Below are 27730 nucleotides of genomic sequence, written 5' to 3' on the forward strand. Positions count from 1 at the left end.
CTTTCCACTTGGGAACGGACAGACAGGCAAGTAATGGCAGTAATTCTAGCAGGTCCCCCAAAAGACAAATAGAAGCTGTGGTATGAGGTAGAGGAATCCACAAATGTAGGTGCAGTCATTTCTTTTCACTGTGCATAGCGAGAAAAAAGATTAACAACCTTTCTGAAGTTTCAGTCTGAATCTCAGTATCCCTAACAGTTTATATCCTAACAAACTGTGAACTTCACCACAAAGGAAGATGCAAAATTAGCCCCTCAGAATGTCACAAAAACAAACTACATATGCTTATACTAATATTTCGATTGACTTAACCAGCTTCTATTAACTGAAGAAAACATTATGCTTAATGGCCTTACGTAGCTCATCATAAACTCTTACATTTTGTTGTAACTTTCTGCAGAATTCCCATCCTTTACTGGAACACTGACAATTTATTGCTACTTTTTATGGATTTTTATATATGTCACCTCAGATGATTATGTCCTTCTTAGCCCTGCTTCCAAAAGAAATGCAAACATGTGACAGCACTGTCTGCTCATTTGTCACCTTTGGATTACTTTTAAACTAGTTGATGAATTTCAGTGAAACCTGACACAGCGGGAAGGGTTTCATGAAAAACAAGTTTCACGAAAACAGGTGACTGAATATTAATTTTCCAACTAAAGGAAAAATTGCAGTGCAATCTTACCCCTTATTAATTACCAGAAAATATATGTGTGTGCATGTATGTATGTGTATGAATAAAGGAACACAGAGATGACTTAACTGCAGGAAAATGTTTAATCAGAATCTGAATTTTATTAGACAACAGAGTAATCAAAGAAGAAACAAAAATTACCAAGAAACCAGACCTTGTTTCATGAAATTACTTGGGTTAAGTAAATTTACTTTTTTGTTAGTTTACCCAAGAAAGTTCCAGATATCAAATTAGAGCTGTTTAAGAACTTATTGTAATTTAAAAAAAAAAAAAAGAGCTGTGACAGAAAATTAGGTTTTCCACCAAACTAAGTTTGAACAATCAGGGTTCATATATCTTAAATGTTTAAGTCTTCAGCCAGTGAAAATAAATGTTTCTGACTTTTTGATATAGAGTCTCAATCTTCAAGAAGGAAGCTAGAGATAGGGTTAAGACAAGGGGAAAACACAACTGGAGCATCATCTATCACACACACGCAACCCTGCTACTGCAAGCAATTACGCCCCACAAATCCATTTCATAAATGAATCAAACTCCATTTTAAAACTTGGTTAGTTTTCTACCCTCTGCTCCTTCCCTTCCAGAACTGTGTTGTCTGATTCTTAGAAATATCCTTTTAATTTCCAGCTTAAATTTATTCACAGTGATTCAGATCCATTTGTTCTGCTGCCAAAATTGGCCTTTAGCTTAAATAGCTCCTCTCCATGCCCAGTGCTTATCTTCCTGATGTATTTAAAAGAGAACAATCATATCTCCTCTCAGCCTTCATTTTGCTAGGGTAAACAAGTTAAGACATTTCATTTGCTTTTGCAAAATGCATTCTCGGTTTCCCCTCATCCTCCTATTGGGTCATTTCCAATTTGAATTTATATTTCCTGAACAAAATCTCCAAACTATACACAATAATCCAGGTGAGGCCTCGCCAGAACCATGTACAAGGGCAACAGCTCTCCTTCCTCTCTACTGGAAACATAACTCATTGCCTGATTCGTGCTAAGGTATCGTTACTTCCCCCCACCACCATGCCAAATACACACACACAGGTGCGCTATATTGGCAGTGTACAGTCATGCAATGGCCAATGATACACCCGGTTCTTTCTCCCTTTCTGCTGCTTCCAACTAACAAGCACAAAGTTCACAGCAGTATTTCCTATTTTTATTGCATAACCTTGAGCTTTGTGCTACTGAAGCTTATCTCTTTTCTATTATCCCAGTGCTTAGAACCATGAGTTCTTCCTGTAAAATATTCTGTTTCTTTTCCATATCAGCTTTATCTTCCAGCACAACAATGTCCTGATTTTAATAACACCCTCATGCTTTCTACTGAGCTCATTAATAAAAATGTCAAATAATATGAAACTGAACAAGAGGAACTTCACCAGTAACCTGCCTCCAAGCCACTAGGTCAGCACTATCCTTTGTAGGCTCCCCATTAGTCCAGCCTTCATCTTCTTTGGCTTCCTGTACAAATTGTCCTCTTCCCCACCTGATGTGACAATTTCCTAAGCAACGCCGCAGTGACTTCCCTTATCTAGATTATTTCACTATCTTTGCAAGGATCAGCACAGTCAGAACAATTTTTATACTTTCCTATCTGTGGTAGCGAACAAGGCAATGGACTGTATTTCTTGTGTGCCTTTTTTTTATATTGCAATATTATTTATAAGAAGGCAGTTAAAACAATTGTCTGTGTAAAACTCTGGGAAGAAGAAATCTTCATGTCCATTTTATCAGTGAATTCGTCCTGCTCCTCCTGCTCCTCCTCCTCTTGGCTAAACTCTAGCAGGATCAGGAAAGTCCCATTTTCACTGGGCAAAGGGCCAGTCCTGATAAGCTTTGCAGAGCAGTTTGGCAATTGATTCGTTTCTCAACTTTTGAAAATAACGAACATCTGCAAATCCTGGGTAGACTCTATTTCCATAAAACAAGCAAATGTATCTCTCACAACATAAATGCATGCTCTCTTATCTGTTTTTTTGCAATTATGTTAGAGGGTCTATTTAAAAGAAGTCACTTTTTTCCTACAAACCACCCCTCTCTTAGGCCACCGTAGCTAAAACAGCACTACCAATCCACTAACCTGGCTAACTGCACACTCTCCATTGCCACCTCCATCAACCGATGGCGAAGTGTTACAAGCTCCAGGATCATGGAAAAAGAATCCAGGAAAAAGAACCGGTTTTGTCTGCTTTCCTTTTTTTCTTCCTCTGCTCCCAGCTCTCATAGTGACAAAGCAACCTCTTGCACCAGCACAGGGTCTTCTATCAGTACCTCTGCAAATAACTGCAAGGGAAGGGAAAAAAGAAAACACAGACATCACTTATATACATGGCAAAGGTCTTTAAATATTTTAGGGGCCCATTCTCCTTTTCTTTTTTCTACCATAAATCATGATTGGAGTTGCTTCTGATTTGCAACCCGTGCAAGATCAGAAGTGGGCCCACCCTAACCTATCCTGATCCCTAGAAATACTCTGGAGTTTTACCACTTGCTTCAAAGGTAGAGACACTGAATCCATAAAACTGGCTTTATTCAAAGGATTTATCAAAGTCTGGTTCCTGGAACACAGGACATTTGCTGTTTTTATTATAATCAAAACTCAGAAGGCTTTTGGATGTATACATCTTTCTAAAACAGGGGCTGATTTTACTTATTACTGGCTGGGCTATTCCTCCTATGAGGAGTGTGCAGATCCCAGCACGTGCGCCACTGTACAATGCTCCCAAAATGGGGACAGCAAACTTATACAGCCTGCCCAGGCCTAACTCAGCAGAGCCGGACCTCAGTTTTACTGGGATGGTGGAAGGCCCCGAAGGAGCACAGGGAGGAAAAAGTGGAAGCCCTGGGAGAAGAAAATGCCCAAAGCCACAGTTTGGGGAGGTGGAGGGTTGGAAAGAAGAGCAAGGTCCATTGGCTGCTGTGCTGTGGAAGCGATGGCAGGAGCAGCTCCTGGCTCTGAGTGCAGAAGAGGCTCCTCCTCTGTAGCTGTCACAGCTTGTAGAGCCGCGCCACTCTGCGCATGCCAGGCAGGATACGGACAGGGCCACTGGTATAAGGGACTGGCTTCACTCCCTACTGTTTATGCTGAATGAATCACAGAACACAAGGAAACCAGAACCCAGCCATGCAGTTATTAGTGACAAAGTCTAGATTTCAACATATGCCATTCACTACATCTTCAAAGCTACACTTAAAAAAAAAAAAAAAAAAGTTTGAAATGACAACACCCGAAGTTAAGTGCCAGAAATCATGCAGCTTTATTTTTGTACCTCCTCCCCAATACTTTATAATATACTTTTATAATTATATGACTCTGGATGGGTGGAACATGGTAACCCATCCTTATGTACTTTACAGAGCAAGGAGAATAGCATGTTCCCTATTTCCAAAGAGGATAAGAGAAGTAATAAACTTAAATTGTAGCAAGGCAGATCTGTACTAGACTTTAAGAAGAACTTGCTAACCGTAAAGCTAGTGAAGCACTAGAACAGACTGCTTGGGAGAGTCTATCGCATGATGTGTTTAAGAACAGGACAGATATTTATCTCATAGGAATATATGTAGAGCTGATCCTGCCTTGGGGTGAGAGAGGAAGACCTCTCAGCCTCTCAAGGATCATTCGGTATTTATAATTCCAGAGCTTGCTTTTTTTTTTTTATAGGGTGCCTGCTATGTACAAGGTAATGTACTTGTTTCTAGGCCGGCAGCATCTTTACCACACCCCTGGGTCATTTGTTTGTTTGCATCAAAAAGTGCATATGCAAAAGGAAGCCAAATTAAAATTTCACTGGCAAAGGTAAATTTCCTAAAATGTAAATGCCTGACTTTACAAGCTAATGGCTACTTAACATTGTCTGCATGCGTGTTTTTGTCATATTCTCAGCTTCTGATGGAGGAAAAGGAATGGGAAAAATGTAAACACAACAAAACCCCTCCCTTTCCACCCGGCATCAGCAGTGTGGTAGCTTTAAGATCCACACACAGATCTCTGTCACTAACTTAGGATTTAAAAATAAAAAGCAACAAATCATTTGTCATCTGCAATGTGCAAGAGTGGAGTGGGACACTCTGCCAGTGGATTTTATTGGCATCAGAGAGATGCTGGGATAAGTAACTTTTGGGTTTTGCTCTAGGGCAGGGAGGGGGGTGTCCAAGGTGGCTGTGCCCTGTTGCCTTTAGTTTGTGCCTATGCTCTCTTACCTGTCACTGCCTTCACAGTCTCTTCATCCATCTAACCAGTTCAGTCTCCATGCTTCAAACTTCTCATTTTCATCCCCATTTTCATCCCCACTCCCTTCATTAGCAAGTCCTGCTATCACCATTTTGGGGCAGCTTGTCCCAGTCTCTTTACCAAACCATTCTCACCTCTCCACCTCCACCCCAGATGCCTCCCTGCCACAGTCCCGGGTCGCAGCATGCTTTTCCCCCATCTCTTTCCCTTCCGAAAGGAAGGAACCTGCTGGTTCTTAGCCCTAGTCTGTGTCTTCCAGCTTTTCATCTACCTCAGTCTTCATTCTCATTTACTGGCTGTCATGCCGCTTACCAAGTCAGTTGTATTTTCTCTGCATCCCCTACCCAGCTCCATTTCTGTTTTCAATACCCCAGCTCCTGTTCTACAAACCAACATGTAACTGAGCTGCAACATTTCTTCTGCATTCTGCTTAGACAGCTTCCTCCGCTGTCTCCAGCGAAGGCAATGCTAGTGACAGTGCAGACTACCAGCTCCTTGCAGTCACTTTGAATACTCGGACCCAGATACATGGCTGGCTCAGTCCACAGCTATTACTGCAGTGACAGTGGAAAGTCACATTAGCCTCATGTTAGAGATACATCAGTCAGACAGAAATTTCAGATAATGTCCTCCCACTGAGTATGTTGCAGTTGCAATTTTTATTTTATTTTAGGTTGGCCAAATTTGGAAGGAATGAAAGCATAGCATATCACTACTTAATGAGCCTTCCCAAATTTTAAATGTATACTCCAAAGGCATATTACAATCTTGTAGAGAAAGGAGGTAAAATCATTTATTGTCCATTTCTTGCTCTCAGAAACAACTAAACTGGCTAATAAAAACATATCAAGCTGATAGAACATCTAGCATAGATAATTTCATTCACAATAATTAACATTTATCAAAATTATAACCAACCAAATTCATGGGCTTACACCAGGAAATGGTGGACATTACAGTAATAAACAGCTCTCCATTTAACAACATTTGCTTTCATATCCAGTCTTCTGTTTTGTAAACAGTACACACAGGCAAACATAAAACCTGGAGACTAACTGTGTTCTCACATCAGTTTTAGCGTATGTATCTTCCTTTTTATTAAGCTGACTGTTCATATTTTACACTGGTGTGAGATCAGAAGATTTTACCTTTCTGTGATCTCTTATAGAAAAAAATCCTATTTTAAAGGTGGGAAGAATGGACCTATTAAGCAAATATTAAGCAAATATTAAGCAAATAATTGAACTGATGTTAAGAATGATATAACTAAGATTTTAACCAACCAGCATAACTGATCTAGTAAGATCGCAGTCCTGGGCATCTGCTGTAAACAGTCATTAGTCACATAAGCAAAAAATAGAACTTGCATCTTTTTGAATTTGAGAGCTGTAAAAATATTCTGTTTTTTCCATAGTTAGCCACTCATCCACTGCTAGCTGAAGTACTTGTTTTTCTAGATTACTTGCTTCACTGGCTGTTTTTGGTCTAAGGATGTTGCAGAATTCCTGGTAGATAAGCTCAAGAGCTTTGGGGATCAAGCACACCAGACCAAGAGAAGGGTGAAACTCCAGCAAATAAATGTTCTTCGAAGTAGGACTTAAAAATAACAAAACCAAAGACAGACAGAAATCAATTAATTAACATCACCATCACAGGAAAATGCTCCTATTTTACAAGCCACTAGCACTTGAAGAAAGAAAGAATAAATAGCTCTCAAATAAAGCTTTTATAAAATGCAGATGTAAGGAAACCTTGCTATTGCTTAATTTGCAAGAACGAATTACAGTGACTTTAGCTGTACCTCAGAAATCAATCATCAAATCTGACAATAGGACTGAAGCCTTAATAAACATAATTATGTTGGAACACATCTAAAAGTACTTTCATTTGCTAATGAAAACAGAAATGTCTAAAGTTCTCATTTGTTAGCTGACCTGTTTTACTAACTATATTTTCATGTCTATTATGTCCACCCATTAAAAATATTAAGATTTGAAAATAAGCCCTCGGATAACCAACACAATCAAAAGAGGAGTAGGGGGGAAATGGGGGCAAGGGGCCTTAAGACAGAGGAAGTTATGCAGAGAGGATCAGAAGCAAGGGGCTCTTGGCTTTTACTAAAGTATTTCCTGCTTTGTAAATCCTTCATATAATCCACAAGGTTGCTCAGTTGCAGCATGGGGAATACAGGGCAGATCTGTGCTATAGGTAGTATGTGGATTCCATGTGTGCAAATACCATACATATATATCCAAACAGGCAGTTGTGCTAGAATTAATAACGGACTATGGCCAAAGGGCAGTGAAAGCCATAAAGCCAGGTCAGAATACTGAGGCAGTCAGTCTAAAGCTAGATTAACTTAACTAACCAATCTCCTGGTTAAATATTCTACAGTCATTAGGAATATTCATTTCTCAATACAGTGCAAGATGAACTAACCAAATCCAATGTCAAGAAAGGATGAGGGGAAAAAAAAAAATCATTTTTCTTCCTTGGATGCTTCTCTGGAAAATCCAAAAGTGTATAAAATAGCATCTAATGTGAGACATTTATCTATTGCTTGATTCTCCTCAAGATTGTCATTTTTTCAAGAAGTCTTACTTTGAGGTGCTAGATCCCAAATTTTTACAATCACTCAGTCACAGAAACCAGTCACAGAACAGAAAAAATTACTCTCCAGAAAAATGAATCTGTAAAAGTACTCACCAGCTATTATTAAGAGAGATAAGTTGTTTAGCAATCACATTATAAGGAATTCCAAATTCACTGATCCCACCTCTCTGACCTTCCCGCCAAACCTTGTGGACATATTCCCTCTGGACATCTATCTAAAAGTCAGCAACAAACATAAGTGGCATTAGCCAATAAAATTCAAACATAGCTAGAAATCAAGCCAAAACCAACTATTCTTTAAACACAAACTGCATAAATTATATATATATATATTTACATATACATACATACATATATATATAAAATTTCCAGTCAATTATATATGTACCCACTTTAGCCAAATTATTTCTGATAAAGTTCTTTTGAAATCTTTCATATTGCTTCAGAGCAAAATTTGAGCTCCAAATGCCAATAACACTCCATTTTTATTGTTAACAATATGGCAGCATTAGTGGCAACAACAGCATAACAGTAGCCTCTTTGACTGAAACTGAAGCTTCCATTTGTGGACTACAAGTCCTGTTACAGAGGCTAAACTTCCCAACTTGCAGCCTGTGAAATCAAAGTTCAGAGAAAGGAAATAACTTGTGCAAGGATACAGAGGAAAGCTGAGGCAGATTGTAAACCAGTGGAAAAATCTGCTGATTTCAATGCAGTGCTTTAATTATTAGCACAGAAATTCACAGCTATCTGAAATATATTGCTTTTTAAAATGCACTTCAAAGTACAAACATTGTTTACATTGTCTTTATAGAAAGAGAGAAGACAGACTAGCTCCTTATCCACTGCATTGCAGAGCAAATTATATTATTTTATTAAGCTTCCACACCTCTCATGTACTATTTCTTTCTAATGGACTCAAACTATAGCAGATGTAGTTTTAAAGAAATATATGAAGCTCTGCAATCTTTCCAACATTCACTTAGTGATATTATTGAAATAATTGTCCTCTGCTCTTCGTTTTTAGACCTTCAATTTACAAAGCATCTATACACTTTATTGTTAAATGAATATTGACCCAACTTTAATATAACCACTGTAAACCAATGCATGCTATAATCAAAACTTCCCACTCTGGATTTCACCTCCCACTGTCCCAAGATGGGTATAATGTAAACTCAACCTACTCGTTGGTTTACTACGTCCCTCAGCAGCTGGAGGTGAAGTTGTAAACAAATGCATTCATCTCTGTAGGTGTTCACAAAATATCCAAGCTTGAGATCAAACTGTGGATGTTTATGCATGATGTCAACTATTGTTTGGGCCAAAGAAAATCCTTCTTCTGGGTCTAAAGCATGTTGGTAAGCTTCAAAGTAAACATCTAGAAGCTGAAGAGATACTCAGAAGCACATCTTGAAATGTTTATTCCCCTGAATTTTCATTCTTTGTTGAGGAGAGATTTCTGAACATGGAGGTTGCTACTTGCATCAAACCAATAGTGACCAATAGCCCCCAAAAGTCTCAGGGCATCTTGTTTCTGGCACAGGCTATTTATTACTGGATGTTTCAAGAGAAGGCTCAAGAACAGCATATATTATAACCTGCGCCCAGGAGAAATTTCTTCCAAATCTTGCATAGTTAACAGATGGGTTTTTTTCTACTGAGGTATGAAGATTTTTCCTTTCAAAATGTAACAAGGCAATGTCCTTACTAGTTTAAAACCATCTACTTATTTAGTACTCCAATCTGTTCTGTGTTTATTTTCCAACACACACAGTGGTTTTGTGTTTTTGAAAAACTCCATTTTTCCCTAACCTGAAACCTGCAGACTCATCCCAGACTCTGTTATCTCACCTGGCAATGACTGTCACAGTTACTTTACATTTTTTGGGGAAAAAAAAAACCTCACTGCTATTAAGAACAGTGTAATTAAAGACATGCAGAGGCAGATGTCCTCTTCAGAATTCTCTGCCAAGAATAGCTGGAAAGGTTTATTTAAATAAAAATTATCATTACTAACACCCGCAGCTTAGGACAGAAAAAGAAACATGCCAAACATGACAGCATGTGAACTGTGGAGGTGATGTTGTAGTACTCTTCCTCAGCTGGTAATTATGGAATTGAAGATATGCATTGCCAATGCTTCTGGACAAATTGGCCTTGTCAGCATGAAATGATCTGCATCTGGCTATTTTGCTGTGACACAGAAATGAAATGCATCCACATTACTTTCCACACTGAGACCAGAAGACTGTGGAAGAGGAAAATGCAGAATGGCTTAGAGGTAACTCAGTATCTGTGAGTTCAGATTACGGTGGAAAAAAAAATCAGGTCCTCTGATTCAGATCTGACTGACCTGAACTGTTCTGGCTGCAGCTAATACAGTGCTTGAGCAATAGGGCATAAGCAAGTCTTGTATTAGTTAAGCTAAACTGTCTCAGCTGCTAAACAAAGGACTATTGTTTCCTCTTTCAGAAAGAATTCTGTCCCAGATGGAAACACTGGAAGTTAAACTGCAGAACTAGAGAGACCCACTTCCATTTAGTTTAAACTACAAGCAAAAGACTTCCAGGAACAGCACATCTGCACATTTAATCCTGCCTAGGGAGCTGGATTGTGCAAGTCGTTCCAGAATAAACTCTTAGATGTTTTGGAAACAGAACTGGTGCATTGTGGCTGTAGAAGTTTTATTCTTCTCTACTGGGATTTTTTTATTCCAAAAATGAGAGCAAGTTTCCTTATATGGAAAGTCTGTATCTACCCGTAATAAAAATAAAAGGTAGATTGGTAACAGAGGTAACATGATCATACTGTAACGGAAAAGGAAGTCTATTGGGATGACAGCAGAAACGTAGTGAACTAGGCAATTAGATAGCCTTTTATTTAGCTCTGTTGCACAAAGCTCCTCTATGAAAAAGGGAGGGGGCCTTACAAGATTTTCTAAATTACATACAACTATTTCAGTTTAAAAGGTTTTCTATTTAAAGCCTCTTCAGTGGTATGCTGGAGATTCCCCAACACCCTCTGGCATTCCTATTGTGAGAGCTGCTCTGTGCTACTCCAGGACAGAACATTTCAAGCGTGCAAAGGCCTTAATTAGTGCCATTTCTCCCCTCTTCTGAAGTGGACTATCTGCTCCTTGACACTTCCTGACGCTCACAGCATTGTCCTAGGGAGTGGTGAGTCCCACACATAGAAATAGAGATCCAAGCTCCTCTAGAGCTTTCAAACTGGTCTAATCTTCATCTTTCAGACTGAACTCTTTGAGTAGAAACACTATATATATTCGTGTTCCCTGGCAAAATACAGACACTTCACTAGATTCAGAGAGAGAAAGGCAAAAGCCTGCAGTCTGTGCAGGAGCCATAGTAAATGGCAAAGTTACAAATCTCTTAATACACATTTTTAGTGAATGTGCTACTCTGTACTAAGTGATGGCATTTTCTGTTCAGGTAGATTAACTAGCAAAGAAGAATCTATATTTTTATATATATATGTATATATTTATTTATTTATATAACTATACATAGTTTATGTTAATAACTATTCTCTCTGGTTCTCTCTGACAAGGGGTAATCCAAATGATGGTCCTAGCTAGCTTCACTGAGTCTCTTCTACTTGACCTTCACAAAGATGCAATGATGACAATTCTAATGACAGCCATAAAAAGTTTTCTGCAACAGCTCCAGAAAGCAGGGACAGTCAGGACCACAGAAAAAAATGTGCATCTCAGACTTCTTGGTAACCCAGCTTTCTCAGGGCTGGACCTGATTTTGCCTAGTCTGCAACTGCTCCATTCCCTGGCACGTAAGCAAGGGCACAAAGCGCTCTTCAGTTTTGCCCTGGAGATGGCCTTGTCCTTCTCAGTCATTCTTCACACTGGCGGGCCATTCTCATTAAGGCCTTGCAGAAGTGCTTCCAGCCATTGGCACAGCAGCTATGGAGGCTGCTGCCATCAACAAGAGTGTTTTTGCTCCCTCAGTACAAAAGCCACTATGAGGGTCCTTTGGACCCACAGCACCCAGCAGCTCCGTCCCTGCTGTGCCCAGTCCAGTCCAGAATCAGGCACCCAATGTGTTTGAAACCCGTACCACCTCCCACAGTTGCTGGCTCTGGCATTTGTATGCATTCACAATGGGAAATCCTGCTGAAACAGAACTTTAAAGAACTGGAAAAGAACGGATTGGAAATCACTGCTTTCAGAGCAAGGAAAGCTTCTGTACCTGAGATTTTTTCTCCAAGAGAGCAGTTTCACAGGTCCAGAGGTCAAGCAGCACTGCAAATTGATCCACAGAGGAATGTGCCCAGCCAAGGAGGTTGCTGCCTTTGAACTGACCACAAGTTATATGGCCTAGGACAAAAAAATAAGTAGGCAGCAGGTATCTCTCAGAGAAACATCTACATAAGATGCCCATTAGTTTGTTAATTTGTTTCTATTAAAAAAAGAAAAAGAGCAGCTCTTCCCAGTACAAGGTTACCATCCGTCAGGGGTTTACCTTAGCAACCTTATACTATCTCCCTACAGTGCCTCTGCAAAGAGCAGGTATAGCATGTTAATCTCTCTGTTGATGAATATCACTCATACAATGTAATGAGAACACTGATAGATGATACTAAAATTTGTATGATCACACTTTTAAATAAATCAGGCTTTTTCTCCCCCTAAAACTCCCACCTGTATGGCACCAACAGTTCACCAACTCTTTCAGATGACCAATTCAATCTTCCTTTTAAAAAGAAAATCTGACAAAACAGAAGCAGATGCCAGGGTCAGAGTGATTTCCACACGCCTAGAGTCCCAGGACTTGTGGTAATTCTTTTTATTTATAGCAAGAGGTTGTGGTTTGTGCTTGCCAGAGAACCCAAGGCCAGGAAAAGATTTTAAGTCCCACAAGCTTTGGAGGGCCCCAGAATATAGTAAAAGGCAAAGAACAAATGCACTGGGCACTTGATTTAAACATATCTCATCTATCTACCTTTTAACAAATATTCTTTGAGGTAAAGGGCAGGGGCTGAGTTCAGAGAGACTTGCATCAAGAGGTAAAGCCAGAGAAAGCGCAAAAGAACTAACAGAAGAAAGAGGAAAGATGCTTAAATTTTCATAGCACCAAATCATGTTGGGATCATCTTCATCTCCTCACCTTCAGACTCAGATCAAACAAAATCAGTACAGATTACTCAAAGACAAATTTTACAAAGAGATATACCAGAGCAGAGTGCAGACCCAAAGGAGGGTTTTTATTTTCAGAGGGCTTGCTATTAGAAAATCTCTGTAATTTAAAAATGACTATGAAGAAAGGAAGAAGATCACTACAGATATTTTTGTACTAGCAGTCCATGAGTAATTCTTTAAGAAATAATGATTTTGGTTTCTTGTTTGTGCTTTCATTTCTTAACAAATGCACATAATTGGCTAAAAGAGACTGCATAATTCATACCTGTCTGTGTCTATTCTGGTTAGAACTGGTGCTACTATCTAAATCATAGCTAACTTCGACAACAAATGATAAATCAAGTAGAATGAATCTGAAATATTTAGAATTGCAGGGTTAAAAATCAGCCTTGGTAGGCTTCAGCAGCTACTTTGCAGCTCCAGGTTTAAAGTGTCATCTTTTCTTTCAAAAGTTGGACAAGACAGTCATTTGAAGTCCATGATTGCTGAAGAAGTCAGCATTAAAAGCATTCATGTTCATGGCAGTTGAGCTTACTGCTTCTTCAGCATGGTCTTTCCCTGGTCATCACTAGCAAGAAACTATAACAGGAAGGAGTGTAAGGAGCTAAGACAGGTCATACATTGTTGGACTTCAAGTGCACTATGTGAGCATGATAACGAAGTGACCTGTAAATATAGGAACTGCTATACCAGACTACCTCATTCAGTAGTCTGTCTCCTAACATAGTCAAGACAAGATGACTCAGAAGAATACTCTGGCAGGCAGTTAGGCATTCACATGTTCGTAAGGAAAAAAATTTTTTGGTCATTTTAGTGCTTTGCTATGCCCTGCATTGTATGTCAGTATATTCAATTTTAAGGATGCATGCTAAAACTTCAAAAACATTATCCCATCAATACAGAAAGTAATTCCAATGACTTAAGAAATATTTTCTGTAATTCTCTGAATATCATGCATGTATATGTCATTTATTCACTGTTCTCTAATGGCCACTGCCCCTTACTTTCTACAATTACTTCTCTTCACTATTCTAAAAGTTCAACTGCTCTTTTTAGAAGAAATGCGTAATCCAGTTCACATCAACTCAGTTCCTACTACAAGAAAAGCTCGTAGGAAAAAGAATCTGCAGCATCAAATAGTTTGCAGCTTCTTGCTTATAACTGAGAATAGATTAGAAGTGGTGGGAGGTAAATTTAGTTATGCAAAAAAAGCAATTTGATACATTCATTAAAAGAAGTTCAGAAACAATTAGCATTTTTCTTTTCTGACTCTCTTTATTCCTTGAAGATGTGCATGTTCATTGCACTACTTAACTACATCAGTAAATGTCCTTTCTGTGTTATTTTCCCCTCTTGGATGACTTTGATGTCTATGATCTTGAATAAGTGCACAACTGTGACATTAACAATATGTGACAAATAATTCCACATGCTCAAGTACCACATTCATCACTCAACTAACTAGGAAGAAAAGTCCCAAACATCTAATCAGAACTTGGTCCTTCTGAAGTACAGCAACAATTCAAGAAGTCATAGTACCAGCCTACCTTGAAAACAACAAATCAAATTATCACAAGTGTTTTGGACCTGTAGATAACTTACTTTTATCTTTCTCAATATATTGGCTGGTCACAAGGAGCAGCTGGTGCTCAAGCTCCTTCAGGTCCTTTAAAGCCACATCATATATTATATAAAACCCTCATGGGTCCTGTGTGTGAATATATCCACCTTCACTGGTATAAAAGTCATCATGGTTTTCCACCTCTGCAAACTCCATGAACTGAGCACTATGGACCTATGCCGTGAAAAATTCCCAGAGACATAGAGATACAAGCAGTCAGTTCTACAAGGATTGCAATTCTGTATAATCAACATGATTAAGAGTGGACCAGGCCTGAGAGCATGTCATTTGGTCACTAGCAAAGAACAATAAAATGAAATATAGGTCCCCTCCTCCCATCCCCCTCCCCCTTTTTTTTAACAGATAACCTACACTGTGGCTGCATTTATGCCATCAAGGAGTGACACAAACTGTATGAATTTCTGTTGTGACTAGTTTTTCCTTCAGGCTTCTAAACCCTCAAAAGCACCCAGGAGGCATCAAAGCTGGTAGATTAGCTCCTGGCCTAAAGTAGAACCTTTTCCCCCTTTTTGAATTCAGTACAAATTTGGCAAAGCTATCCTGATTTTGATATTCAGATTTGCAGTCAACACATTTTTAAAGCCTTTTGGATAAGTAACACATGTAAGATTTGAAAATAAATGCACACAAGCAAAGACTTTAGCACTAATTATAAAGAACACCCAATGACTGATGTCCCAAATTACTGCGAGGTCAGCACTTGCTCAATAGGATAGGTCTTAAAAACTATCAGCATCTTTAAAAGAAAATCATCTACCTTGGCACTGAATAATACTTAGCTTGATAAACCCCCAGGCATGATCTCAGTACTACTGTTAGTAGAAGTGGCATTAACTTTCAAGATATTCTGTTTCTTGACTAGGAGTGCCATAAAGATAATTACACACATCTACCTCAAGGTATATAATTACAGAAGTTAATCTCCCAGTGTAAACAAACCCTTAGTAGACGGGTATAACAATACAAGCCTTTAAAAATGGCTACTATAAGATGATAGCAAATAAATACAAGCTCCTAGCTTTCCCACTGTCTTTATTATTTCCTTGCATGTAATGCACCTCCATTCTCACTTGCAATGCCAAATAATGATATACAATATTCTTCCTTCGTTCTTTCACTGGCTTTGCTAACATCTGCCTTTACAAAATCTCCAGTGCTACCCAAACTTTACCTGCTTGCTGGCTGTCTCTTAAAATTGTATTAAGAGAAGCGATGGAGAAAAGGAAAAAGCATCTGTTTTAGTCATGGAAATCCTAGCAGTCAAACAGCTTGCAAACTGCACAGACCTATGCTGGATCAGAATTCATTCTTTACCAGAAAGTTAATAAGTCCACCCTGCAAAAATATATGTCCTATTTGAACGCTGTGTTAGATCAGCCTGGTTCTGCACAGTTTGTTCTTTCCTTATTCTTCTGAACAGAATATTTACTTCACTGCTCTCAGTGCCAGGGTGCAGAATTTGCTAAAGGTTAAATCAAAGCCTTTTATAGAAGAATTAAATTCAACTTGATTTATGTAAATAACTGAGCAAATATTGGGCTGACTTCACCATAACAGATAAAAGAGGTTTTTTTCTGTTTTGTTTTTAATCTCATTGTGGTAAATATTCATTGAAATGCCTTCACTTTCAACCTCTTGAATTTTTAGTGATTCCTGCTCTATCCCACTCCTAGATAGCTCAGTAAAGACTATCATATTCTGCAGAAGAAGCATGTGATTACGTAACTGGAGATTTATAAAATAAAACCAAAAAGAAGTGAAAACAATCTCCCCGTAGTGTTTGTTTTGGGAGCCATATTTTAAAGAGACTCTCCAAGTCTTCTAAACACCATGTGTGCCCACAAAAAATGTTAATACCCACAGTTACATGTCTACACCAACAAATCAAGTAACTAGATATTATGTGCCATTTTATTTGCCTCCAAGTTTTGATTTTCCTCCTCTAGATCTGCTCAGATTTACTGGGGCTTAATAAATCTCCTTTGGGTTAGAAAGCAACATTTCATGCTCTTCCATACATTTAACTACTTTTTTTCAAGCTGAATCTTAACACGGGACAGAAAAGAGTTTTAAATTTATTTTAAAAGTATTCCATTGCTTGCAGTGCCTTCTGTCCTAAAATTGAAACTCATGCCTCTTACGATCTCCATCCTAATCAGTCCACTAGTGAGGGTGGGAAACCGGCTTACAGTCTAGGATATATATACTTATTGCTGAGCCATCACACCAGCTCATAGCTTACAATTTTGAGAGATTTGTAACAGTACAGTCATCCAATTTTGGACATAGATTAGGTGCTAAAAGTATTTAACCAAACAGTGCCATATGCTCCTAGTTTACAGCACAAGTCAGAGAGCAAGTTAGATAGATCTCACTTAGTTTGCCAGGAAAATGGCTCTATTACTGTTACAGTTCTTGAGAGATGGTCTGTGCAGTGTATTAAAAAAAACACAACACGTTAGAAACCGTTGTTAAGGAAATACTGATGTCTGTGCTTCCAAATACATTGCCAATTAAACTGTAATAGGATTAGTTAATATTTATCTAGGCTTTAGTTGAAGTTCAAGCTTATATATCAGGACCCATGTATTAGCGTGGGGGAAAGAGAGGCCATTGTGAAATCATATCTCATTGCTAGGGGCTCTCTGAAGTATTTAACAGCTAATCTCCAGATCAAAGAGTACTTGGATGGAAGGTCAGAACTGATCTTCGCATCATTTCACCCACTTTGCAACAGATAAAAGGGAATTAAAATACAGATATATTACACAAAGCAACAAAATCAGAAGAGTTTGTCTTCTCTCTTTCCAAGGAGAGACACTTCTCATTGGAAAGGATAATTTTTAATTACTTTTTCTGACTTCAAAATTTGATGTTGTTGAGTCATCCAATTCAACATTTCCTAAATTTTAATCCCAGTTTTCTTGTTCCAAGCAGCTTTTCATTTAGGAATTTTAAGTGGCTGGATTTGCAAGACAGACATTGCCAGATTAGAAATAAAACTACTAAGTTACTTTAAAAATATTATGTACCCCACATCCTCCACAAGTTTTATTTTTAAGGAGTCTTAGACTTTTCTCATGTTTAGGGACAGGAAGTTTGGGGGGGAGGGTTTGAAGTCTTAATGTAAGCAAAAATGGGAGCAGGAAGCCTACTTCCTTTTCAGTTCTAGCCATAATCCTCTCGTGGAGTAGTTTGTGTGCTTGGTTTTGGTGTTTCTACAGCAAAAAAGACAAGTTTGCAGTAAATGAAAAATAAATGTGAACTCAAAATGTTGAAAAAAATACTGAATAATATGCTATAGTGCTTCTTCAGGATTTTTATACAAAGACTTTAGTATGACTGGTACGTAGCAGAGCTGCAAGGAGATTTGGCTGCTCAGAAGAACAGACTTTATACCACATCAAATCACTAAAACCAGCATAATATATTGATTCAGTTTAGTATATTTTACAAAAAAAGTGGGGGAAACCAAAGTTTGATAAGGCTTAGGTATTTAGTTGGAATTATTTTTCCAACCTGTAAAGCTAAGCAGACTATTTATATCACTTCAGCCACACATTGGCATCCAAGATTAAAAAACAATAAACCCTAAACTGTACCTAAAACTAAATAATACATTTTAGAAATCATTAACAGTTACTTAAGCAAGCATTTCCATACATTGTAAAATGCCTCCAATTTCCTAGGGCTAGAAACATACACTGGGTGATAGTCCAAAACATGTAGAAGTGCGAGTATAAGCACAAGTTTGAATTCATGTTTATCTGGCAGGCATTAGGTTTCTCAGAGGTTTGTTACAGACCTCTGGTGGAGAAAGGTATCAAGTCCACGAAGGCGAGACATGTGGTCTTGAGGAACTAAATGCCTGAGATGATTCAGCAGTTCATCAGAATAGAGTCTGCGTGGAAGAGGTGACCAAGCTGGCAGCTGCAGGGAGGAACGTGACACACACTTCTGCTGAAGCACGCATTTTGGAAGACTTGAGGCTATGGGGTACCTCACCTTGTAGTCAGCTGGTGTGTAATGAACATAAGGCTGAGAACTCAGGCCACCAGAAACACCAGTGCCTCCTTTGGCAGCACTGACCCAGCAGGTATCTTCTGCGCTGGGAATTAAATTACCAGCTTTGAAGGATAGGCCCGCAGTACTGATGGTCAGGGTTCTCTCCACGGATCTGAAGTAGTTCAGGATCCCCAGGCAGACTCCTGAAACAAACAGAAGCAAACATACAGTTGCATTTGCAGCTCCCTCCTTAAAATATTACTCCTGATCTACGCAGATTTGATTTCATTTTATTTTTTACCTTTAGCTCTTGGATTCTCAAGTGACGTAGGTAAAGAACTGACAAGTAGGCTCCTTTCTTCAGTACATGCTCCTTGTTTACAACCTCTGTTTCTGCCTCTAATCGCAGCAGCTGAAAGGTGGTTGCATAACTATACCTTTTTCCAGACAGGAAAAATGTAATAATTACATTATTGGTCCTCAAGGAGATTTCTAAGCCTTTCTAAAGTAAACCATTTGGCAATGTCTGTTGTCTAAAAGGATGCTACTGCCTACAGGACTCACTGTCATAGAAACCTACAGTATAAAATTAAAAAAAGAGAAAAGAGATCAGAGAAATTCTTCTTTCAGGTTTTATAAAAGATATATATATATATAAACAAAATTTTACCCTCTTTTGTTCTTCTTTCTGGAGGATCCTGGAGGCTTACTGGGGCTAGTATTTCCTACATCCTCCCCACTGTGAGCCACAGCTGCGTTATCATCTTCAGTATTTAGTTCCTAGTTTCAACACACATATTTAAAGACTGGTTGGGTGAGTATGCATATGTTTCTTTTTTGCCAGCTTTATATGGAGACTTTATCATAACACACACACACACACACAAAAAAAAAAAAGGAAAGGAATTGCCATACTGGTCAGATCCATAGATCCATAGTCCAACCAGCTGTGAAATTATTGTGCCATATATCACTATAATATTTGATTACTTTCCAACCCTTATTATTTTATCCTTATAAAGTCCCTGGGCTTATGAAAATACTATCCCTATTTTAAAGACAGGACTAAGGGAAGGATCAGATCAAGGAACTTTTCCAAAGAAACACAGAAAATCTGTTTCATCAAAAACTCAACCCAGCCATGGTTAGTTACAAAATTGACTGATTAGTTCATCCTTCTTTCTCTTTCCATGGTAAAAAAAAAATGACTTCTGGGCTTCAGCAGATCATAAGCTGAGCATGGGGCAAAGTCATAGTGTATCAACAAAGAAGCAACATCAGACTGGGCTGCAGAAAAGTCTTACGGCAATGTATAAACACCATCATACGCAAGACTTGCAAAACAATCCTTTGGCTCCCACCCTCTAGGATCTCAGTTGCAGCACTATGGCCAGTGCTGGGCATATTCAGGAAAGCTGCAGATCACTTGAAGAAAGCCTGAAGGAGGGCAACAAGGAATGATCAATGGCCTAGAAAGCTTCATCTGTGAGGAAAGGTTGAAAAAGCGAGTTGTCCAGTCTACTGAAGTGAACGTGAAATAACAGACACAGGCTTAAATTTTGATTGGAGAGGTTTAGGCTTGATAAGAGGCCAGGTTAGGACAGTGAAGCCCTGGAACAGATTTCCTGGTGTTCTCCTAACTGTGGAGTCAGTCATGTAGAGGTTTGCGAAATAAGTCAGGCAGACATCTGTCTGGAATGACATATATATATATGATGGACTAGATGACCTTTCCAGTTCTATTGTCTTTACCATTTCCCAGTCTTGAGGTTTTCTTTTGTTTTATTATTCAGTTTGTCAGAAATGTTGAGGCCTCAAAGCTATTAAGCTAATAAGATTCACAAGACAAGGCAGCTGGCTAGAGAAGAGAGACCTTAATTACTGCTTTCAGCAAAGGAAGGACTGGCAGAACTCATCAACATTTCTGGAAGCTGCAGCTGACCACTGACTGCTGTTTTCTGAGATATTTGGGACATTGCAGGATTTGGGGTTCGGACAGTGGAAGGGCTGCAGAAAAAAGACAATCTGTAAGAAAGCAGGCTTAATTAGTTCTGCTGCTGACTGGACAAATTGAGTTATTGTGGTTTTTTTTGGAGACAAGATGGCATTTTTATTAAAATGTACAGGATATGGGAACTGAGCTCTGTGTACAGCTGCATTAGCAAGTCATAGGCTTAGCCATGTAAATCCTGCAGCCTCCATTTCCCTACATACATGCTGTGAGGTTTAATTCATTAGCGTCTCCCTTTTAGAGCACGTTCCCTGTAAGGATCTATCACAAAATAATAGCACTCATCAGAGCAATAACGATTAGAGTAATATGATTTTCAGTCGTTTATTTAGAGAAATGGAGTGCAATAGGTATGGCCATAAAACATGAGTACATGCTCCTTCTTCCATCTTCAGCCTGAACAAAAAGTTTGCTACTTCTCGTTTAAAGCTCCCTTTGGAGCTACATAACTACATATATACTGACTGGCTTACCAGTTTCTGCCACTCAGAATGTATAAGGGCTGAAAGGTCTTTCCCTCTTCTTAAGCAACATGTGTTAATAAAATTGATTTTATTTAATTTTACCATGACTTATACTATGACGTTAAATTTTGTCAAGATTGCCCAATGAATTTAAAGGTTGTCTATGGGAAACTTGCAGACAGACAGCTCAGAAAATAATCCTCACTTTTTCAGGAAGTCAGACACAAAAAAGAGTAAAATGCAAAAGCAAAAAAAAAAAAATCATATGTGATCCGCTCAATTGTAAAGATAAAATCTGTTCTGAATTATTAAGCTAATATTTCAGTAATTTGCAGCTGAAATTAAGAAGTCCAAGCCAAAGTTTTCCACTTCAGCCAAGAGGAAGGCCAACACAATATTATGTAGTTACTTCTATCTAATGAAAAATATCTATTGAAAAATATCCTAAAGATCTTCTCTTCTTCCCACTCTGACCTACACACAGACATACAAATGAAGGCTTCATATTGTGGAAGACTACTAGCAATTAGAAACATTAAATTTTTCATGCCTTCCCTCACCCCCAACACAAGTGTATTTTAAAGACTGTGGTTAACATTTTGTAATTTTAAACTTTGGTGGTTTTTTTCCTCATTACTTTTCAGCACATTCAACAATATAGGAGTGGGTTAGAGATCATTTAAGCAAACTTGACACCCACAAATCCATGGGACCTGATGGGATGCACCCACGAGTGCTGAGGGAGCTGGCGGATGTCATTGCTAAGCCACTCTCCATCATCTTTGAAAGGTCATGGAGAACAGGAGAGGTGCCTGAAGACTGGAAGAAAGCCAGTGTCACCCCAGTCTTCAAAAAGGGCAAGAAGGAGGACCCGGGGAACTACAGGCCAGTCAGCCTCACCTCCATTCCTGGAAAAGTGATGGAGCAGCTCATCTTGGAGGCCATCTCCAAGCATGTGGAGGACAAGAAGGTGATCAGGAGTAGTCAGCATGGCTTCACCAAGGGGAAATCATGCCTAACCAACCTGATAGCCTTCTGTGATGGAATGACTGCCTGGGTAGATGAGGGGAGAGCAGTGGATGTTGTCTACCTTGACTTCAGCAAGGCTTTTGACACTGTCTCCCATAGCATCCTCATAGGGAAGCTCAGGAAGTGCGGGCTAGATGAGTGGACAGTGAGGTGGATTGAGAACTGGCTGAATGGCAGAGCTCAGAGAGTTGTGATCAGCGGTGCAGAGTCTAGTTGGAGGCCTGTAGCTAGCGGTGTCCCCCAGGGGTCAGTACTGGGTCCAGTCTTGTTCAACTTCTTCATCAGTGACCTGGATGAAGGGACAGAGTGCACCCTCAGCAAGTTTGCCGACGATACAAAACTGGGAGGAGTGGCCGATACACCAGAGGGCTGTGCTGCCATTCAGAGAGACCTGGACAGGCTGGAGAGGTGGGCGGAGAGGAACCTCATGAAGTTCAACAAAGGCAAGTGCAGGGTCCTGCACCTGGGGAGGAATAACCCCCTGCACCAGTACAGGTTGGGGGCTGACCTGCTGGAAAGCAGCTCTGCGGAGAAGGACCTGGGAGTGCTGGTGGACTCCAAGTTAACCACGAGGCAGCAATGTGCCCTTGTGGCCAAGAAGGCCAGTGGTATCCTGGGCTGCATCAGGAAGAGTGTTGCCAGCAGGTCGAGGGAGGTGATTCTCCCCCTCTACTCAGCCCTGGTGAGGCCACATCTGGAGTACTGCGTCCAGTTCTGGGCTCCCCAGTACAAGAGGCATGTGGCACTACTGGAGCAAGTCCAGCGAAGGGCCACAAAGATGATTAGGGGACTGGAGCATCTCTCTTATGAGGAAAGGCTGAGAGAGCTGGGCCTGTTTAGCCTGGAGAAGAGAAGGCTGAGAGGAGATCTTATCAACGCGTACAAGTATCTGAAGGGAGGGTGTCGAGAGGATGGGACCAGACTCTCCTCAGTGGTGCCGAGCGACAGGACGCGAGGCAACGGGCACAAACTGAAACACAGACACTTCCATCTGAACATGAGGAAAAACTTCTTCACTGTGAGGGTGACAGAGCACTGGAACAGGTTGCCCAGAGAGGTTGTGGAGTCTCCTTCTCTGGAGATATTCAAAACGCGCCTGGATGCAATCCTGTGCAGTGTGCTCTAGGTGACCCTGCTTGAGCAGGGGGGTTGGACTAGATGATCTCCAGAGGTCCCTTCCAACCTCAGTGATTCTGTGATTCTGTGATAGTACAAACAGTAGAAGAGCAGCAAGAAGGAAAATAGCTATACTTGTCTAGTTATCATCTGCATCAAGATCTCCTAACATAAATCAGGAGTTACTCCACCAACATCAATGAAAGTAAATTGGCATTAGCACCAGTGTAAATGAGATCACCATCAGTCACACAGTATTTATTAACTGTGGATGTTAAGGATAGTAATTTATTAGGAGTTAAGTAATTAATTTCTGCAAACAATCAAGTATATAAGAAAAACTTGTCCTCTTAACCCACTTCTCTATCCCAATTTATTTTACTTCATTTGGACTTGGACAGCATAAGTTGGAGTTCTTTTCAGTGTGATAAGAGTTTTATAGCATTGATTCTGGCATTGGATTTTATGATTATAGAAAATCCTATTAATACATCTTCACAAATTGGTGCTTGTCAAATTTATGCTGTCCAAACTGAGACAACCCTGCAATGGTACACATAAAACAGACAGCTAAACTTAGGACCTGGTTATCTGTTTTTTAAATTTGTAAGTTGACCCAATAAATCCCCTCCAAAAAGTCTTTCAGGCCAAACAGATCTTGAAAAACTGTCAGACACTGAATTATTTATATAATCCTTGCAACAAAAAATTATCTGTTAACTGATTTTCCCATTTTGACCTGATTCCCAACATGAACATCCTTTCTTATCCTGTCCTCACTGATTCCAAAGAATGTTTAATGTTTTACATTTTGGAAAAACTAGGTCCTCCAACCTTTAATTAAAACAATGTAAGGTCAAACAGGGCCAACAGCATTGACTGCACATCTCTACTAAATATTATAGCAAGTATTTGAACTACAAGTGGGATGAAGCATTCCCACTTAAAATTTCCACTTAAAAATGAAACAGAAAATGCTTGCTGAAAAAGGCCAGTGAAATGAGGAAGAAAGAGAGATGTTACATTTTTAGAAAACAGCTGATTTTTTTATTTGAAAAACACTGAGACCTAGATAGTGCTTTTCTTGTGGAGGATCTAATTCTAGTCTTACCATACCATCACAATGAGACTGGTTTCAAATTTTGATTTTTAATTTCCCTAATGCTGCTGAAATCAGTTATGTAGCCTGTGTTGTCCCCATATATGTGCTCATTCCCAGTCATGGACCCAGTTCACTTGACAGAAGATGTACAGTGCAATCATCATATATATATATTTTTTTAATTAATCATCATGTAGTTTGCTTGAGTGAACCCAATTTTTTTTTCCTGGAGTTTTCATTAAGTAATCAAATATTTTCTGTATTCTGGATAAAAGTCAGCCTGAGGTAAGAAAAACTGCATGTTTTTACAGGTGGGAGCCTTTCCTGCCAAAGGCTGTTCTATTGGTTTATTTTTAAACACTGAGCTGGTATCAGTCTTGAAGCAGATTAATTATCAGGAAAGAGGGAATGGGGAGAGACTAAATGATGTCTTTCTCTCTGCTCCCTTTTCCCTGCTCTAGTAACACCCGCAGCCCTGCTTGGTCCTGGCCAAGGGCAGGGATGCAGGACCTTCTCATTAACATTTGAGCTGCATCTAGCCACAGTAGCAGAGGCCTTTCCTCTTTAAAAGACAACAGGGAAGCAAAAGAGTGTTCAGTCCGTTCTTAACGTGCCATCAGGGCCCACTCTCACAGGCAGCCTGACATTGGTACGGTAAGCCAAACGAAGCATCCAATTCCAGATACAGGACATTCTGAGATTAAAAAGTTCTTCAAATAATACTTTTTTATTTCTTAAAACACCAGCTGTGAACAGTTTTTGAATCAGAAGGATGATAAAGAAATAGGTAATAAAAGTCCATCTCCATCAGAGGAATACCTTCAAATTCAAAAGATTTATCACAGAGCTTGAATTTGCCAGGTAAGGAATGTCACAGACTCTACAAATCCCTCAGATACCAGAGAGGCAGGCCTGACTTCCCATTCACTACCCTATCAGTTAAGCCATTTGTTTTTTTTTTCCTCTCAAAACTTTGAAGATCTCTCATATCTTCTGCTCTCACAACTGCTGAATCTTCTCAAGGCCATGCCCACAAATTCCACTTCCTCCTTTGAAAGGAGGATCTTGCTATCACATCTGCCTGTGTAAAAAGCAAGATATCTTCTGTCAAATTCACAGGTGCCGAACTGTTAGATGGCCTCCAGTAACCAGGCCACCCTGTGATCCTTCCTCCCTTCTACTCCATACACACAGAGTACCCTAACACCATACTCTGCAGTAAATACCAGGGCACACTTCTATTTCCTGCAGCCAAATCCACAGCCCAGTCCTACTACAGAAAGGTTTGCATGTTGTTCTGTGGGTCGGTGCAAGCTCACACCGCTTGTGCTATGACTTGTGAGCCCCAGGGAGGTGAGGGCATCATGTGCAGCAGCTGGGATGCAGAACTGTACACTGCAGCTTGGCAGATCCTGTTTAGCTCCCACAGGCAGCAACAGAGGGAGACTGAGCTTTGAAAAAAGAGAATGCTGGTATCCAAACAGAAATCTGTTAAAGGAGTCCTCTATCAAAATTGACTAATACTTGCTAAACGTGTCAATTGACCATTATTCATTATTTCCCCCTTCCAAGTACCTGCTGGAGCTCACCAAGGGCATAGAATTCCTTCCAAATATGATCATAGCTATGTTGTCCTGAGGCATGAGAAGAAGTCGCACAACTTGATGATACAGGATGTGGTTCAAGCACCACTGCTGCATGCTCCTGGGGAACCTCCATCACCCTCTCCACATCTGAGACCTTGTTTCAAAGCACATCAAATGCAGATGAAAGATTCATAAGGCAAACAAGTCAGCTTGCCACCTGCCCTCTCACAGCGAGCCAGGGTCAAGTCTAGAGAATTTAGTGAGGGAGCACAGCACTGCTCGTTACTGCTTCTCCTTTACCCAGGTAAGTTGTCTGCTGCCCACTCCCCACGGCAAAAATGTAGGAATGGACTTCACTATCACAGGATACTGAGGGAATGCACCAGACGGGCCAGGATACAAAAGCGTCCTTTTTTTCTAAGATGTATGGAAGGGTGCGACTACTAGGTAGCTCCTCCCTCCTTTCCTCTTATCCCTCACCCTTAAGAAGATGTACATATTTCCTGACCAAGACCAAAAATATCAAATTTGCTGAGCAAGCCATTATGGAAAAAAGCCAGGAGGATGATTTTTTTTTCATTGTCTCAGTGAGCTGCAAAGCCATTTGTGCTCTTGTTAGTGGTGATGATGGCTTTTGCCCAAACTTTCCAGAAAAATTATATGCTGTGGCAAGAGTTGAAAGAATGGTTTCTTTGTGAAATATCTGGCATAGGGAAAAGGTCTGAAAATTGGGATCATAAAAGAAAGCTTATTTCAGTCCTAAATAAAGAAAAACTATAGTAAATTCCTAATCTTTTTGTTTCTTAAGAGAACATCATCAAAATGAAATCCATTCAATTCTTTAAAATGTTGTAAAGCCAGCTTTGGCTGCAAAGTCTGCACATCCACTTTCTGATTTATGCATTTTTTTAAAAAATTCTCTCTTAAATGCTGTATGAGAGACCCATGCAAGTAAAGAAAGTAGTGGATTTTAAATGGGAACCAGGGAGACTAAATATATAGAGAGTATTGCCAAAAAACAGGCTAAACAAAATTAGTAGTAATACAAAAGTAGTTTTTAAAAAACATATCTAATCTTGCACTTTCTTTTTTTCAATTATCTCTTGTATCTAAAGTATAATTTAAAGAGCATGGTCATGCCTTAGCAACTATTAGCATCAGTAAAATTCTGTTGATAAAAATTCTATCATAACATTCACAGAAATTTTAGTGGGCCTAAGACTGGGAGCTTTATAGGACTGTTCTTTATCATCTGTTTTGAATGAAGTTGCTGAAAAGTCATGAAAAAGCAAACCTTGCTTAGCAAAGTGAATTAGACACAGGAGGAACAAATAATTAAAAAAATAACAGGAGGGTTGGAGAGTAAGCAGCCTCTAACAAAAAAGTAAACTAAACATCAAACCCTGTTTACATGATTTTTTTTCATTCATTTCCCCAGCATTTTCTTTCATTCTCATTCTTTTTTGTTGGGTGTCAACACGTTCTGATCTCTTGCTAACTCTGTACTAGAACATTGCTTTAATCAGGAGCTCTACTGTCAAGCACCTGGTATATTTCTAAATTTATCCTTTTTTTCCTTAGAGTCATGTTTATTTTTAACAATATTAGAGACTGAAACACAAAATCAGAAGTAATTTCTGTAGACGTAATGCCACCAGCAGTGGAAAGAGGATTGGCGAAGGTGAGCAGAGGTGGGAAGCAAGCAGCCTCCATTTTCCCTTTCCCCTGGCGCTGGGTAGTTTGCTCCAGCACAAACTAATTTTCCTCTTGACTTCAGCCCAGCAGAACCTGCTTACTAATGCTCACTTTTGTGATTTTTACCGAGGCCAGCTTCAGGTGTAGGTAAAGCAAGTAGCTGCCTAAAGAGGAGGCAGGAGGTTGATGGGGTCCTAAGCAAGGGATGTCACAGCCCAGCAGCCAGCTCCAGAGCGGGCACCATTGCTGCAGGGAGTTCATGGCTTCAGCACTGAGAGCTCTCTGCCCTGCTGAGCTGGCACTGTCTGTTTCTGCTTGTTTGCAGGCTTTCTCATGCTGCTTTGGTTGCTTTTTTGATGCCCAT

At 39.6% G+C, this 27730-nt stretch overlaps 1 protein-coding gene across 1 annotated transcript in view; it reads right to left on the reverse strand.

Annotated features, from left to right (window-relative positions):
* The window catches only part of CCDC162 (coiled-coil domain containing 162), a 47728-nt gene that overhangs the window by 7541 nt on the left and 12457 nt on the right, over positions 1–27730 (reverse strand). Inside the window, 6 exon segments of the mRNA XM_067294588.1 lie at positions 2780–2982; positions 6298–6526; positions 7637–7758; positions 8731–8931; positions 11767–11894; positions 14319–14511. Of these exon segments, the coding sequence (XP_067150689.1) occupies positions 2780–2982; positions 6298–6526; positions 7637–7758; positions 8731–8931; positions 11767–11894; positions 14319–14511 (1076 nt within the window).

The sequence above is a fragment of the Apteryx mantelli genome, chromosome 3 (genome assembly GCF_036417845.1).
Source record: "Apteryx mantelli isolate bAptMan1 chromosome 3, bAptMan1.hap1, whole genome shotgun sequence".
Lineage (NCBI taxonomy): Eukaryota > Metazoa > Chordata > Aves > Apterygiformes > Apterygidae > Apteryx > Apteryx mantelli.